This window comes from Oenanthe melanoleuca, chromosome 27 (genome assembly GCF_029582105.1).
Source record: "Oenanthe melanoleuca isolate GR-GAL-2019-014 chromosome 27, OMel1.0, whole genome shotgun sequence".
Taxonomy (NCBI): Eukaryota; Metazoa; Chordata; class Aves; order Passeriformes; family Muscicapidae; genus Oenanthe; species Oenanthe melanoleuca.
Window position 1 is genome coordinate 3,964,800 of NC_079360.1, and position 16,368 is coordinate 3,981,167.

Genomic DNA, 16,368 nt, shown 5'->3' on the forward strand with positions numbered 1-16,368 from the left:
ACAAGAAAAGCTTTCTTTTTTTCCTTTTTTTTTTTTTTTTTTTTTCCTTTAGTCTGGCTGAACATCTGTAGCATTAGGGGCTCATTATCTCTGAATTGGCACAGCAAATCAGCAGCATCATTAAAATGCCACATTAAGATGATTAAGTTTCTTTGTTACCCAGTTGACTTTTTGCATGTGCTGAGGATTTCACGATTATGACCCCACTCCTTGTAAAACACTTGAGCTACATCACCCTTTCCTGCCGTTGTCTTTAATAGCTTCTGGGTTTAATTCCTTGTGCTTTTCCCATCGCTCCTGGTAAACTTTGCTTAACAACAGGACAAAACTTATGTTCTCTCCTCTGTATTTGATGCCAGAGTCTCAGATTAAATGGAGAATTTTGGGGGTTTTCCTTCTGAAACTTCCTCCTAGAGAAAAGAGCTAAGATTCAGAAACTCTCCAACTTGCCCTAATTGTTTGGGTCTCTCGACTTTTTTATTTCTGCATTTTCAGCCTGGAGAAGAGAGGTTGTATGGAGATGTCAGAGCAGTAATCCAATATCTGAAGGGACCTAAAAGAAAGCAGAGGGGCCCTGCTTCAGAAACAGGAGTGACAGGACAAGAGGGAATGGCTTTAAGCTGAAAAAGGCGAAATTCATGTTGGATATATAAGACAAATTCCTCCCTGTGAGGGTGGGGAGGTCCTGGCACAGAGCAGCTGTGGCTGCCCCATCCCTGGGAGTGTCCAAAGCCAGACTGGACGGGGCTTGGACCAGCCTGGAAGAGTGGAAGGTGTCCCTGCCCAGGGCAGGGGGTGGGACTGGATGAGCTTTAATGTCATTCCAACACAAACCCTTTGTGATTCTATCATTTTATAGAGCACACACAAGCACTGTTTGGGTGGTGACTCAGTCTGAAGCTGCCACCGCAATTTTATTTTGGATTTTTTCCAGAACTCATTGTTTTTACAGTGTTTCAGGTGAAACAAAAATATTACTCTGGAGTATGTCTTTCATCTTGTAATCATCTCCCCAGGAAATGAAACCATGTGCATCAGCCTTAACGCATCACACCAGCACTTTGTTCTCTAAAAGCTGCAGCTTTTTTTTCTCAGTGTATATTAACTCCATGAACTGCCTCAAGAAAAATAGTTCCCTGGCTTGGACTCCATGAAGGCTTTTTTTTCTCTTACAACCTCTTTACTTGCCTAATAAAAGACATGATAGCTCTTATTTTTTCCACTGTGGGAACTTTGTTAGTGTTTTTAGGGATAATTGTGTTTTTCCTCTGTTAAATTTCCCTATTCTACATGAAGTCACAGCTTCCTTCCTCTTGATTAAGGCAGACCAGCCAGGAAACTCCCTGATCTAATAAAATATGTTGATATGATTTTTAAGTGACAGATATAAACCTTCCACACAGCTGCCAATCTCCTGATCACATGGTATTCCCTGTGCATGCCAGTACAGAGAAAGACCTGGGCTGAAAAAGTAATCTGGTGGCTCCAGACTCTGCAATCACTTGGTTAATTTTAGTCCAACCTATACCAAGCCATCTTTTCTTCAGTCTGCTTTGCACCAAAGCTGCCTCTTGTCAGGAGGTGAATTAGCCCCTAAACCATAACAGGTGAAAAAACTCCAACCCTTCTAATTTGTGTTTGAGTTAAAAAAGCCTCTTCCCTTGTGGCTTCTCCTGGTCTCAGCCATCAGAGGGGGAATTTTTCTGTGGAAGTCCTTCAAATACCTCCAGGAAAACACTTGAACTTTGGATGCCATGGGCACCTGAAACAGCCCCTCTTTTTTGCAGAGGCAGTGATGGAAAAGCCTTGATCAAACCCAGGTGCATCCTCCTCTGTTACTACAAGGAAACACAAGCCTTAGGTGCAGTATGGAAGCTGCAGAGGTGATTATTTTCCATGGTGGGATCAGAAGATGATTTGCCCAGTTTGCACCAGTCCCCAGGGATGTTCTGTGGGGGGCTCAAACCAGTGCCCAGGCTGTGCCACACAGACCCTGGCTCAGCTCTGGAGCTGTGAGCCAAGAACTCAAGGAGAAAGAGCAGCAAATGGCACAGAAGCCTCCACTGGAGGTCACAGCTTGGCCTCTGCTCAACAACCACGTGTGATGCAGATGAAAGGTGAGACGTTAAGTAGAAAGTGGGAATTGAAATTGTTTCTGAAAGCACCAACAAGGTGCAGCTGCACCGGGTACTTCCTTTTACCATGCTGGGCAGGATGTAGCAAATTATTTTGGAACGACCTCCTTTTGAGAGGGAAAAAAACAACCAACCAACCAACCAAGCAAAAAGACTTTTTTTTTTTTTCCCTGGGAAAGGGATGGGTGTTGAAATCTGTTTTCAGCAGCTGGCAATCATTTTTCCTTGGAATGATGAAAATGGTTGTATAAACTAATTTTGAAGGAGTCTTGATAGCAAGATCACCTTCACATACTTGGACACGTAGTTGGCAGCAGAAGGCAACTGCAGAGGAAACCATGGTCCTGTGGAAGCAGGAATCCATGGCATGTGAAGCAGAGCTGGCACTGAAGGATCCATAAAGAAAAACAGTCAATTTTTTTGTGAATCTGGAGCTCCCTGTGGCCCTCTGAACTCACCTGAACTCATCCAGGGCTGGAGCAGCAAGTCCCAACAGCAAAATCTACATATTTTCCAGGATAGGGGATAAAAACACACAGTATGGGAGAAAACTCTGTTCTTCCATCAATATCCCCATCCAAGGAGGGCACGAGAGGGATCTCAGAGTTTTCCACACTGCTGTGGGGTCTTGTGCAGGACAAAGAAATCATCACCCACCTATTTCCCTCAGCTCAACCTGAAGTCAGATAGATTGACATGGCTTAATACAATCAATTAGGACAGAGGAGTGATTTTCTCCCTAAAGTGGAGCTGAAATTTTTGATTTCATGAAAGCTTAGGTTGCCAGATCTTTCTTTTTCAACATTGCTTTTATGTTGCCACCTCATTTTCACTGCCACCCATTGTTTGTTCTCGGCATTTGATGTGGTTTATTATTCAGAACCAGAGTTAATACATATTCAGCAGCTCATGTTCTGTACTTTGGAGAAAGGACAAGTGATTCAGTGTCAGATTAAACTGTCTAACCCTCGGCTGGAGGGAGGAGCAGGTGGCCAGGGAACAAGACTTTCAAACAGGAAGCCGTGCGCTGCATCGTCTTCACTCCATATCTTGAGGCACAGCTTGAGTTTCTCTGTCTCTTGTCAGAGAACCATGGAATGTCTTGGGTTGGAAGGACCTTAAAGCTCATCCAGCCTCACCCCCTGCCCTAGCAGGGACACTTTCCACTCTCCCAGGTTGGTCCAAGCCTCATCCAACCTCGCCTTGGACACTTCCAGGGATCCAGGGGCAGCCACAGCTTCTCTGGTCAACCTCCCCACCCTCACAGGGAGGAATTTCTTCCACATACCCAACCTCATTTTTCCCTCTTTCACCTCAAAGCCATTCCCTCTTGTCCTGTCACTCCAGCTCATGATGAATTATCTTTCTCTGGTTCTCGTGACCCCTTCAGACACTGGAAGGTGCTCTAAGGTCTCCACACAACCTTCTCTTCTCCAGGCTTTTACCAGCTTTAAGCAGAAAAAAGTGGTCCTGGCAATTATTAAGGACTTTAATGGAAGTGCTGGTAGTGTTGGGAGTTAATTGTGGAAAGGAAATTCAGCACCCTAAGTTGGGAATCATGAGCTGTTTATACAGTGTGACCAATTTGCTAGCATTTTTACTCTGTTAGTAAATCATTAGCTGCCTGTTGCACCCACCTTTGCCATGGAGCTGCATTCATTTAGGCAATGCCTTTGGATTCCTCTGGACTGGCAAACAGATCCAGGAGCCTGTTTGAAGGCCATGGATGCTGATCTTCAGGAGATGCCAGGTTCTTTGCCACATCTTCACAAAACTACTTCAGAAAAAACTTTTGACATTTCTGGGATACATTTATTTATCAGGAAACCCTTACCCTGCCTCTGCTAGTTTTATCACATAGTAAATCAAAATTATTAACTGCTCCTCACATGCCTGAGATAAAAACTATCATTTGCAAATGAAAATTAGGATTATTGATTAGGCTTAACTAGTGAGAATCTATCCCATGGAAAAACTGGGAGTCCTACACTGATCAGACATATTTCCTAGGCTTGTTCCAAACATCTGAGTTTCTACAAGATATCCATAAGTTATAAGATATAATTACTCTTTTCAATTTGTGTCTTTGTGTGTTTCCAATTCACAGAAGCAACCTGAAATGCTGATTTTTATAAAAAAAATAATTGTGAGTGGTGTGAATTTTCTTTTGAATCCTGGCTAGTAATTTCAGGAGATGTTTGTACTGTATTATACTTTCATAATCTGCAGAAGGAAATTCTCCATTAAAGATAATTACCAGGAAGGTTAATTGCTTTCAAGTGTTATCTCACTGTGAGTATAACTAAGTGTCCATGAGCGGTGAAGTTTCACATCTCAACTTCGTTTCTTCATCTGCATATTTCAGTAAAACTTTTAGGAAGATTGATACTGTCATTTTATATAATTTTTAGTCTATTATTTCCTAAGGTACTTCGCTGTGCATAAGATTAGCTGTTTTTTACTCCTGTGCTTTGTTTTACCTGCAGATGATGTGATTAAAGTGAAAGGTGAATACAGTGAAAGAGAGGAGAGTGCTTTAAATTCCGAGCCTATGGAAAACCTGGAAGAATCTGAACTGCCTTACACATATCCCAGAGAATATAACGAATATGAGAGCATTAAACTGGAAAGACACTCGGGTTCATATGACAACGTCAGGCCAGCTAGTGGAAAGATGAATTGTGATATCTGTGGATTAGCCTGCATTAGCCTCAATGTCTTGATGGTTCATAAGCGTAGCCACACTGGTAAATATCCCTCTGTTGTTCTTATAAGAGCTGGAGTACTGAAAAGATGATAATTTTTAATCTAGGCTAGTTATTTTAAAAAAGGATACAAAACAAGGGTTTCCTTGTTCTGTCCTTGACACCACATGTGATCTTTATCAAGTTACGAACTGTTCTGTGCCTCACTTTACCCACCTTTCTTCTTATCGAGATTGAATATTATTAAAAGCAAGTTGGTGAGGCATTTTAAGAATTTTGGATGAAAGGCACTATGTAATGCAGTATTTCTGGCACAAAGCAAAAGTTAATTTGGTTTTGTGCTGCCATTTTCAGTCTGTGTATAAATTTCTCTCTGTGCCATACTTTGGCAACAAACCAGTGAGCATCTTAAGTTTCAGCCTGCAGTAAGATAAGACTTTTTTTTCCTTCTAAAAATTGCTGGCTTGTTGGAATCAGCCTCCTCCGGAGAGCTTCTTTCCATGGAAGAACTGTGCAGTGTTTTCCATAGTCCTACATATGCTACGAGCAGCTCTGACACCAGAGCTGCACCTCCCTCCCACTGAAGTCACACTCTGTGTGTTTCTATAGAAAGAAATCAATCCAATATCTCATTCTTTCCTCTTCCAAAAAGGCAGAGGACAGCATGATACCCACGTAACCATTAAATGTCCTTTTCTGTATGTCATTTTAAGGTGAACGGCCATTCCAGTGTAATCAGTGCGGAGCTTCCTTTACTCAGAAGGGAAACCTCCTCCGCCACATTAAACTACACACAGGGGAAAAACCTTTTAAGTGTCACCTGTGCAGTTATGCCTGCCAAAGGAGGGATGCGCTTACGGGTCACTTAAGGACACATTCTGGTAAGTGACTTCACAGGCACTCCATGTGTTTTGGATGTGTGTCACTGGGACACTCGGTGTGGAAAAGACAGTCAGCAAGGTTTGCTCAGCCTGTGGAAGGCTCAACGCAGAGCAGTGACCACTCACTGCTGCTCCTGGAGTGGCCTGGGACTGGCTCTGCTCTTTGTGCAGAGACAGTGGCCATGGGAATCCATATCCCAGCCCACAAGCCTGCTTGCACAAATAAATCCACCTTTTTTTACAGAATCACAGAATCATTTTGGTTGGAAAAGACCTCCAAGGTCATCAAGTCCAGTCTTTGACTCATGACCACCTTGTCAGCTCATTTTCATACGAGTGGAGCTGCCTGTGCCAGCAAGCTCTGAACTTGAGGAGAATGTGAGACATGCTTTGCTGGAACTTCCTCCCATGCCATTCTGAGCTGTGAGGAAAGCTCCAGAAGCACAATCCCAGGCAGATGAATCTATTTCCACCTCACTGTGGTGTAGTGCCTTTCATCTGAATCTCTTAAAATGCTCAACAGATGTTTCTTCTCAAGCCTGGTAGGGTGTTCCATCCATTTTACAGATGGGGAAATGGAGGCACAGAGCTGAGGTGAACTTGAACAACAAGCCAAGTATAACTTGATCTTAGCTGCCCCTGTTCTGCAGGAGACAGGTTGTGCTTGCCCTTGAATTTGTCTGTATCCTGTGTTTACATGGGCTCAGAAAGAAAACCTTGATTCTAAATGATAGATGTTATCACTGCTCTGCACTGTACAGAAAAAAAAGTTCAACCTCACAAAGAATCAAAGTCAAAAATGAACTTATGTGCCAAGGATAAATGAGATTCTGATTTAATCAAGACCAGCAGTGTGGTGCTGTCCCCCACCAGCACAATGCTATAACCATCACGCTTCAAGCAAGACAGTGTTTTAGTGGTCTCTTGTGGTTATTTCAATTCTTTTATTGTCTCTTTTTCTAGTGGAGAAGCCTTACAAATGTGAGTTTTGTGGAAGGAGCTACAAGCAGAGGAGCTCGTTGGAGGAGCACAAGGAGCGGTGCCGGACTTACCTGCAGAACGCTGGCATGTGTGAGGCTGGTGAGTTTATCACAGTACAGTGGTTTTGGGGTTTCAGTACATTACAAGGCTTAGAAAAGGGCATCTGGTGAGCTGTTAACCCACAGCCTGAGAACAGCTTTTCCTACACTCCTTTCCAGTAACCTGAGGGGCTATAACTTATAAAGGAGGCTGCCCTCAGGCAGGCAGTTAGAGAGTGTTTTTGTTTTAATATCTTTTTCTGTAACAGTTACTGTAATAGTTAGATCTAAAATATCTTGTACCCAGCATTTCTGGAGGTGATGTTCAGTGAGTTAAATTATTCCTACATTAATGCTGTTATGTAGTTAATTTTACAGGATGAGTTGTTGACAGCTGTTGTTCCTGTCTCAGTGTGTTTGATGGTTCCTTTTCTTTAGAATAACAACTGTTAGAATTTGCAGCAGTTTTAGTGGCCTAGATCTAGGACATGAAAAGGGAGTGGTATCCCAAAAATCACTGACATATCAGCTTAGGAGGGAGTGAGAGGTAAAGGGCTCCTTCGAGTATAGAGCTGCATTTGGAAAACATGAAATGTATCAAAACATGTTTTTTCTTATTTTCCATTTTGCAGTCTCAGTGCTACAGTTCCAAAATACTTTGGTGAAAATAGTCACCATAATCTTTGTCCCTGCTTCACCTGAACTGTTCAAATCCTAAAATGAATTGTGTGATTTGAATCTTATAACACACCAGTAAGTCAGGAAAAAATTACTCTTGCCATTCAGAGTCAGGGAGTGGCCGTGACCTCCCAAAGGATTCTATGACTGATTTAAGCAGAGCTGAGCCCACAGTTTCAGAATTCAGACTCCCATCTTTTGTTGTGCAGCCTTGAAAAAACACCAAATAATGGAAACATGAAATCACAGAGGGTTTGGGTTGGAAAGGACCTTGAAGATCATCCAGTGCCCCCTCCTGCCTTGGGCTGGGACACTTTCCACTATTCCAGGCTGCTCCAAGCCTTGTCCTACCTGTCCTTGGACACTTCCAGGGATGGAGCAGCCACAGCTTCTCTGAGCAACCTGTGCCAGGGCCTCACCACTCTCACTGGGAGGAATTTCCTCCTAATAACTCTATCAACAACAGTAAAGAACAAGATTCTGTAGGAATCATCACAAGCCAGGCCTGAAAATCAGTGTGAAGAGCCACTGGTATGTGATGAAAACCTCGGGTACAGGAATCCTTATGCTGTGCAGAGTGAGTAGGTCTTTTAGGCTTTGTGACACACTCAGGAAGCCTCCCAGAGAACCATGATTTAACAAAGTGTTTCACAGAGGTTTTTAATAGTTTTATGTTTTTATAGTTTTATAGTTTTGGGGGGAGGCTCTCTTCTTGTTAGCAAGTGGCATATTTCTTAGAACATTAGCAAAAGTAACTGGTTATTAGCTCATCAGCAAGTTTAGGGTTTCCTGAGAACCCTTACACATTGTAACTGTGGTTTGTGTTACAGTACACATTCACATCAGGGCAATCACCCAACATGTCCACCCGTGAAATTGGAAAGCATGAGATCTGCTGCAGGTTTCTGCTTTGAAACTATCCTAATGTAAACTATGCTTTAGATGCATTTCAGAATCAGCACTGCAGGGAACCTTCACTGCTCACAGGGAATGTAAATTCCCACTGTGCCCAGAGGTGGCTGCTCCCCTGCCTTGGAGACCTTCACACCCTTACACATACTGCAGTGTTGTTAGAGAAGTAGGAAATTTTATGAAAAATGGGAATTCCTGGGGCATTTCCATCCAATTCCCTGGTATCAACAGGATGTTGGGTGACAGAACCAGGGAGAGGGAAAGCTGCAAAGCCTCTTAGGAGGTCATTTACTACGTTCCTTTTTTTTTTTTTTCCCCCTAAGTGTAGCACTTTGCATTTGTGTTTAGTAAACATCCTCTTTCCATTGCTGACCCTTTCCCTACTTCTCTGCATCACTTTGAATTTTGGTGTTTTTCTGAATTCCCCTCAAGCTTCTCAACCAGGTCTGGGGAAGATGTCCCTGTCCATGGCAGGAGAGGGGAACTGAATGAGATTTAAGGTCCCTTCCAACTCAAACTATTCCACAATTCTATGATTCTCACATGGAACTGTCAATAAACACAAAAGTGCTCTACATGCCATCATTCCTAACTGATTAAAATATTTAAAAGCATCAGGACAGTAGTAGCCATTCTAGTTGCTTTTTAGTGGCCATGCTTTCATATTCCAAATGTGGAAATATTTCCAAATGTGGAAATATTTCTAAAAGAGAAGTTTCGTATAACAATGAAGTTGAAGCATTGTCCCTGATAACCATCTCTCTCACATTGTTCTCATTGCACAATCACCCAGCTCTGTTCCATTCTCCCTCCTTGAGTGACCACACAAAGATGCTACAGGAAGCAATGCCTCTAATTTCAGCTTTGTGCTTGAGGGCTTTGCTAACAATATCTGCACATTCTAAAAATTCTGCTCACATTGGTTGGTGTGGCAGAAACCACAGTATGGGAACAGCTCAGTGCAGGGTGAGTGCTGGTGTGTGCTTGGGGCTGAGACACCAGCACCTCTCTCATCAGCTGCAAGGTGACATGGTGACCCAGAGATGGATATCCCATCCCTGGAAGTGTTCAAGGTTGGACAGGGCTTGGAACAACCTGGGCTAGAGGAAAATGTCCCTGCCCATGGCAAGGGGGTGGTACAAGGTGAGCCTTAAGGTCCCTCCCAACCCAAACCACACAGCGAACCCATGATGGCCAGGGGACAGCAGTGTTTGGAGAGGTGGCTCCTCACCCAGCACTCACAAGACAGCATAAAAAGTCCTTCCTAATGGATAATTCACAGTGGCAGGAAAATGGATACACTCTGGAAGTGTTTTATCCAGGCAGGAGCACACCTGAAATGTACACTGAGACTGGGAGCAGCACTGGGAGCAGCACAGGCACCTCTCAGAGGGGTCAGGGAACACCATCCTCAGCCTTGGTGCTGGCTGAGCAGGAGAGGGACACCCAGCTTTAAACGTGGACAGATCAACCCCATCTTTATACCAAAATTCCATGCTTAGGAGCTCAACTTCCCATTCCAGAGTCACTGATCAGATTTTACCAAGAGGGACCAGGGGATCTATGTGAGCTGCAGAGTTTCTTTCAGCATCCTCAGAGAGGTTTTTTTGCTTTTTGGCCTTGCAGCTGAGCCATCAGAGCCCTGAGCTTGCAGGATAACCCAAGATCCCAGGCTGCTGTAGGTTCAGTGCTTTGGAAGTCTGGATTTTCTGTATTTGTTTTTTTCTCAATGTAATTTTGAGCAAATTCACTTGATCATTTCTGTTAGTCCAGCCTGAATTTTATTTTTAGATGCATGTTGCAGTGAGGAAAATAAGTTATTTAAATCACCATGTGCAGTGGAATCATCCAGAGGGAGGATAATTGGAGAGGGACAGAGGGTGTGATTACTACTCCATATTTGAGAAGCCTTCAGAGAAGCTGGAGTGATTAAAAAACTGTTTCCTAAATGCTAAATATTATTCTTGGATTGTTTAATATGTAATCCAGAAGAAAAAGTTGGATGAGATAACTTTCAGTTAGTTTCTGGGTACAGAGATCAGTGTTGTGGGTGAGAACCTGTATAACCACCTTCATCTTACTGGGAGCAGACATTGTTTCCCTAAGGCTGGGTTGTGAAAATGTCATCAAAGACCTTTTGTGGCCTATAAATAGAGATTATTTTTTTGTTTAGGAAAAGATAGCCAGTAGCAAGGAGTCAAAAAACCTTAATGTGAAAGCAAAGACCCTTTTCAGCACTAAAATAAAAGGGCAGAGGACCATGAAGCTGCAAGATTGATTCTACAGAAGCCCCAGAACATGTTATGTAGGTCAATAGTTACTGTCTCTGCAGATCTCCTCTGAGGAAAGACACAGTTATCCATCCCTGCAGGAAGCCCTCATCTGCCCTCCTGACATTAATTTAACAATTCAAGTTCCCTTGGTGGCACATAAATAACGTTGACAAGTCATCCCTGATGTGCTACGTGCAGCTTCCAGTGTGCTCCTGGGCTGGGAGAGCCAACAGCAGCTCTGCACTGAGTCCTGTCAGGATAGGGGAAAAACTCTGAAAATGTGGAATTAAAGCTTTGCTGGAACAACCCATGGGTCCTCAGAGTGCAACTCCTGGAGGTAAAGACTAAGAAAAAAAATAACTAGAACAACAAAATCAGGAAAACAAAGAACTGGTAGGAACCAGGGAGCTGCTTTTATAATATGGGTGAATTGTGTTTTCTTTCTGTCTTCTTTACAAAGAGAAAAGTATATTTTTGAGTACATAGCACACAGTATTATTTTGTTCAGAGTTGTTGGTGTTTTTAAAATTTAGATCACTGTTGTTAATGACTTGTGCAATGATCCAGCCAAGGTTATGAAGCTTTGGGGTTGGGGATAGCTCAAACCTTGAACTACAGCCATTTAAAATTAATATAAAGATGCATATTCCAGGCTTTGGAGCATAAGAATTAAACTGAAGTCCTGAAATTAAAAACCCTATAATTTTCAAGACCAAACTAGAGCTTTTGGCCCAAGCCCAAGCAGATGATTACACTCTACCCCCCTCCCTTCCCCTCAGAGTGTCACCTTAACCTGGTGTCTTGTCACACTTCCTGCAGCTCTTACATCGAGTCTGGGTATTTCATGCTGGGAGCAGGGATGAATATATTTATGGGAACCTCCAAACACACTGGAGTAATTTGGAATAAAACTGAGACTAGGAGAGCAGTGTGTTATTACCTCCAAGGCACTCCATGCCCTGCACAGGGCTGTCTGTCACGTACCTCCCAAGGTTCCAGGACTGGGACCGAGTGAAGCCAGGCCCTGCTGTCCCATCCTCCCTGACTCACATTTGTAGCCAGTGTTTGTGGCACCAAGTACCTCTGGAACACTTTTCGTTTTCAAACTGCTGAACAAACATGAACAAATAGTTCTGGCTGAGGTTTGGTGAGTCATGGTTTGTGCTGACTGAAACTCGTGTTATCAGGAGCAGCACTGACAAACAGGTACAGAGGACGGGCTGAAACACTCAGGGAAAGGCTGCACAGAGCTGGGAAGGATGAAGCTGCACTTTCAGCACTGGGCAAACAGAAATTTAAGTCTGATACTCGATAAATCTGTGTTGAGCAGGACTGAGGTGATAGCAGAGTGCTCTTATTGCTTTTCTCTGGCACTGCTTGTCTCTTACTTATGTTTCATATATTCAGGGAGACCTCATTTTGGCCTACCAGTGACTTAAGGGGTTTCTAAAAAGGAGGCAGAAGGGTTTTTTATACAGGCAGAGAGTGACAGGGGAAGGGACAATGGTTTTACACTGCCAGAGGGCAGGGTTGGATGGGATGTTAGGAAGGAATTCTTCCCAGTGAGGGTGGTGAGGCCCTGGCACAGGTTGCTCAGAGAAGCTGTGACTGTCCCATCCCTGGAAATGTCCAAGGCTGGGTTGGATGAGGCTTGGAGAAAGCTGGGACAGTGGAAGGTCTTCAAGCTGGCACTGGATGATCTTCAAGGTCTTTTTCAGCTCAAATAATTCCATGTTTCCATGATTCTATATTTAGATATGTCAGTGTATGTACAGTAACACAGCAACCAGGACTCTTTCACAGTGAGATCCAACCTTTTATACCACCTTGGGAAAGTAAATCACTCATTGTCCTCAGCTTGTGAATCCAAATTCCTACAGACTCAGGCAGTCCATTAAGATGTGTCCAGTTCTCAGCACAGTGATCCCTGCTACTCTTAGCAATGACTTTCCTCTTTATTATAATTTTTGACATAAAAGTACCGGTCCAGATGGGTGTTGCTGAGGTGTGAGCAGGGTTTGGGGGGAAGCCACAGCAGTTATGATCAGTATTAGTGTGGTAGTAGTGATATGAGGTGGCAGCTCTCCAGCTCTGCAGCCTCCAGGAGCTGAGAGCAAGCACAGCTCCTGTGCAGTGCTGGGCACTGCTTAGCATAGTTGAGAGCCCTGGAAAATGGGAAAAGCCTTAATTGGCCCAAGGGAGTCATCACAGGGCACAGGTATTTTTCCAAAAATTAGAAATTTAAGAGGTTGTAAGTTTTAAAACACAGAGGAAACATTCATAGTTTTAGCTGTAGCATTTAGGAAAAACTATTAAGCAGCAGTAAAACCTGAGAAAAAAAGAGTTAGAAATTTTAAATTTTGAAAGGTTTTTTGCTTTTATTTTACTGGAACACTGATATATATCATACAAGTTTCTTAGTGATTCGTTAAGACATCTATGACTGATATCTGAAAAGTTAAGCAAAAGCACTGAGTGTCTCCTTCTGCAGCTCGAAACACAGAGTGTGCAGGTGTCACCCAGCCTTACTCAGAATAAAAAAGAAAGGCCAGCAGAGCTTCTCTCTCCATCTGCAATTTAACCAACCTTCCAGCCAGTTCATTTACTTCCTCTCACTGGTGAGTTCTGGTTTGTGCTCCCCCCTGAGTGAGCTCAGGGCTGTGCTGCCACTGACCACAGCGGGTGCCCAGAGAGCAGGAATGACAGAAAAAGCAAAACCAACTTTGCATTATATCTCCAAACTGTTTCCTCCAGTTATGTGGCTGATTGGTGATTAAACCAGTCAGATCTTCCTTTTTTTATCTTTCTTTTTTTTTTTTTTTCCTTTTCACCTACGTGTCGTGTTTTTTTTTCTCTCTCTTTTTTCCCTTCCTTTTCACATTTTCCAACATAGCCAGCGTGGAGGCAAGGCACATCAAGGCAGAGATGGGGACTGAAAGAGCCCTTGTGCTGGACAGGCTAGCAAGCAACGTGGCAAAGAGAAAAAGCTCAATGCCTCAGAAATTTATTGGTAAGAACAAAACCCCTTTTCATCTGCAACAGTTAAATACGTGTGGGTCGGTTACAAACAGTACAATGCCTCTGCTTCTTTTAAATATCCTGCTCAAGCTTAACATCTAATACAAAAGAATAAAGTAACACTGATTTTTGTGATGGGGTTTTAGTGATTTGTTGTAAGGGGTTGATTAAAATAAAAAGAATTTATTCTGTTGGCTGCTTAAACTAGATAGAAGCTACTGTTATGACTTGTGTCTTTATGTAAGTGATTTATAAATATATTTTATTAGTTTCCATGTGCCATTTCTGTACCTATGCACCTGAAATGTTCTCTGCTAGGATTTAGAACAGGCAAAGAACAGGAAGGTTAATGTTTTCTCAGCAGGAGCTGAAGATTCCTGCAGGATTCATGTGAGGAATAAGGCCTAAAGACAGAAGAGTATTGGATTTCTCTTAGTCATCCTCCTAAATTTGTCTATGATTAAAAAATATCAAATCCTTTCTTGTGGCAATTTAAGCAAGCAGACGTTTCCATAGTATTTTCTTTGCATTTAATTGTACATGATCAGAGTTTTGCATGTTGGGGATCTTAAATACTAGTTGGGCAGGTTCTGGGTTTCACTGAACACCTGACCCTCTTGGCCAGTCTTATTTCATCAACCTGCCTTTAAAGAAAATAAAATACAACCAACCCTGTGTCCTAAGGAAAACCCTTAGTCAGCAGTTATATAATATTGGTGCTGATGAAGCCTTATTTGTGCTCTTTGCAGGGTTATATAAGGTAACAAGTGCTTTGTTGTTTTTTTTTTTTTTTTTTTTTATGGCTCAATATAAAGTTCACCCTCTGAGTGGAGCCCATGGGGCAGAGATGTGGGCTGGGAGGGCAGGCAGGGCTCCCACAGCTGCTGCAGCCAAAGCCTTGGCATGGGTGCACCAGCTCCAGAGCCAGGTGAAGGTGAGCAGCTGGATTTATGCAGGTAAAGCTGTGCAGATGGATTCATTCCAGTTAAAGGTGTGTAAGCTGGATCCATCCAGGTAAAGCTGTGAAGATGGATCCAGGCCAGGTAGAGCTATGCAGCTGGATCTATTCAGGCAAAAACTGTGCAGATGGATCCATCCCAGATAAAGGTGAGCAGCTGGATCTATCCAGGTAAAGCTGAGCAGCTGGATTTATTCAGGAAAAGCTGTGCAGATGGATTCATCCCAGTTAAAGGAGTGTAAGCTGGATCCATCCAGGTAAAGCTGGGGAGATGGATCTATCCAGGTAAAGCTGTGCAGATGGGTTTATTCAGGCAAAGCTGTGCAGATGGATTCATCCCAGTTAAAGGTGTGTAAGCCAGATCCATCCAGGTCAAGCTGTGCAGCTGGATCCATCCACACAGGAAACCAGCTCAGTTTTTGAAGGTAATGGAGCTCTTAGTGGGTTTGGTGGGTAGCACTGGGCTTTCATCTATGAAAACTGGTCTCATTTATTTTTTTATTTTACATCAGTGTGGCTTGCTAAAGGTCACCTTGCTGCACAGCCACACAGCACACTCCATCTGAGTGCCTTTGGTGCCCAGGATTGAAACTGGGGCTCGGCCCTTACATGTCTTGCTGTAGTTCAAAAAGCAATACTAATGCAAATGGGTTTGTAATCCTTTAGGTTCTTCTATTTTAGCTTCTTTCAGCTCTCTCATTGTGCAATCACCACCAGTCTGACCTTTATGATTTTATTAAACACGTCTGCAGCAGGATGCACCCCCTCAGCATAAGGCTAACGTGAAGAACTAGTGGGTTTGGGGTTTCCTTTGTGAGCCAATGAGCTCCTGTGTGGCCCAGATCCTCTGGGATTTGTGCTAGTGCTGGATGCCATGAACTGGCACTGCACACACAGGTGATTGTGTGGAGAAGCTGGAGAACCAATCACAGATCACCAAAAGGCACAAAATAACCAATTTTTGAAACTTACTGTTTTTCTACGACTTCTGTGATTTTTCTTGTTAAACTGCATGTGAAAATATTTCCCCCTCACTCTTCTGTATCCGGGAAGGATGTTTTCAGGAGCAGGCTGTCCGACCTTGCTCTGACTCCTGTGCCTTTCTGACCTGTCCTGTCAGAGCTCAGATCTGCCAGGCCAGTGCAGGGATTCCTTGGGAAATCTGGGAACGAGTGCTGATGTCTCATTTAGTCAGGAAGCAGGGATAGGGATATACACTAACAAGGCATCTTTGTTTGGCTCATTTCTCTGAATGAAGTCTATTGATTGGAAGAAAAACCCCTTTATTATAATTGGAGGGCTCTGCAGAGATTCAGACAAGCACCAGGAGTCTCGCCCACTTTATTTTTCACATCTCCATCCCCAGTAGCTGCCTCATATGCACCAGTACAAGTCCCACACAAGGGCAGGGATCACCAACCCTGCACTTGACTCTTCACCTCTGCACCAGGCCCCTCTTCAGAGCCTTTTCCTGGGGGATCTTAAAATGCACTAGGACAGTGGAATCACAGAGCACTGTGAGACCCTCAGTGATGATTCAGGAGTTTCCTGGTGTGTCACTTCCAACTTGGGATATTCCACAATCCTGTGATCATACACCATGGTTTTTTACCTTTACAACAGTGAATCTTAACACCAAAATTTCTAGGGAGTCCTGCTATTTTTGCTTTTGTTGCTGTTTTTTTTCTCTTTAAATTTCCAATTTATTCACATCTTTCACTTGCCTGGAGCTGGTTTTATGAGTCACCCAAAAGTACTGCAGCATTTTGTTTCCTTCCATGTGAAGCTG

At 43.3% G+C, this 16,368-nt stretch overlaps 1 protein-coding gene across 7 annotated transcripts in view; it reads left to right on the forward strand.

Annotated features, from left to right (window-relative positions):
• The window catches only part of IKZF3 (IKAROS family zinc finger 3), a 36,449-nt gene that overhangs the window by 14,462 nt on the left and 5,619 nt on the right, over window positions 1-16,368 (forward strand). For 2 of the 7 annotated variants that reach the window (XM_056512120.1, XM_056512119.1), the window contains exons 4-7: window positions 4,622-4,882; window positions 5,554-5,721; window positions 6,685-6,801; window positions 13,497-13,613. In XM_056512120.1, coding sequence (XP_056368095.1) covers window positions 4,622-4,882; window positions 5,554-5,721; window positions 6,685-6,801; window positions 13,497-13,613 — 663 coding nt within the window. The remainder of the gene's footprint in view (window positions 1-4,621; window positions 4,883-5,553; window positions 5,722-6,684; window positions 6,802-13,496; window positions 13,614-16,368) is intronic. The other 5 variants (XM_056512126.1, XM_056512124.1, XM_056512121.1 and 2 more) reach the window with 4 other exon arrangements.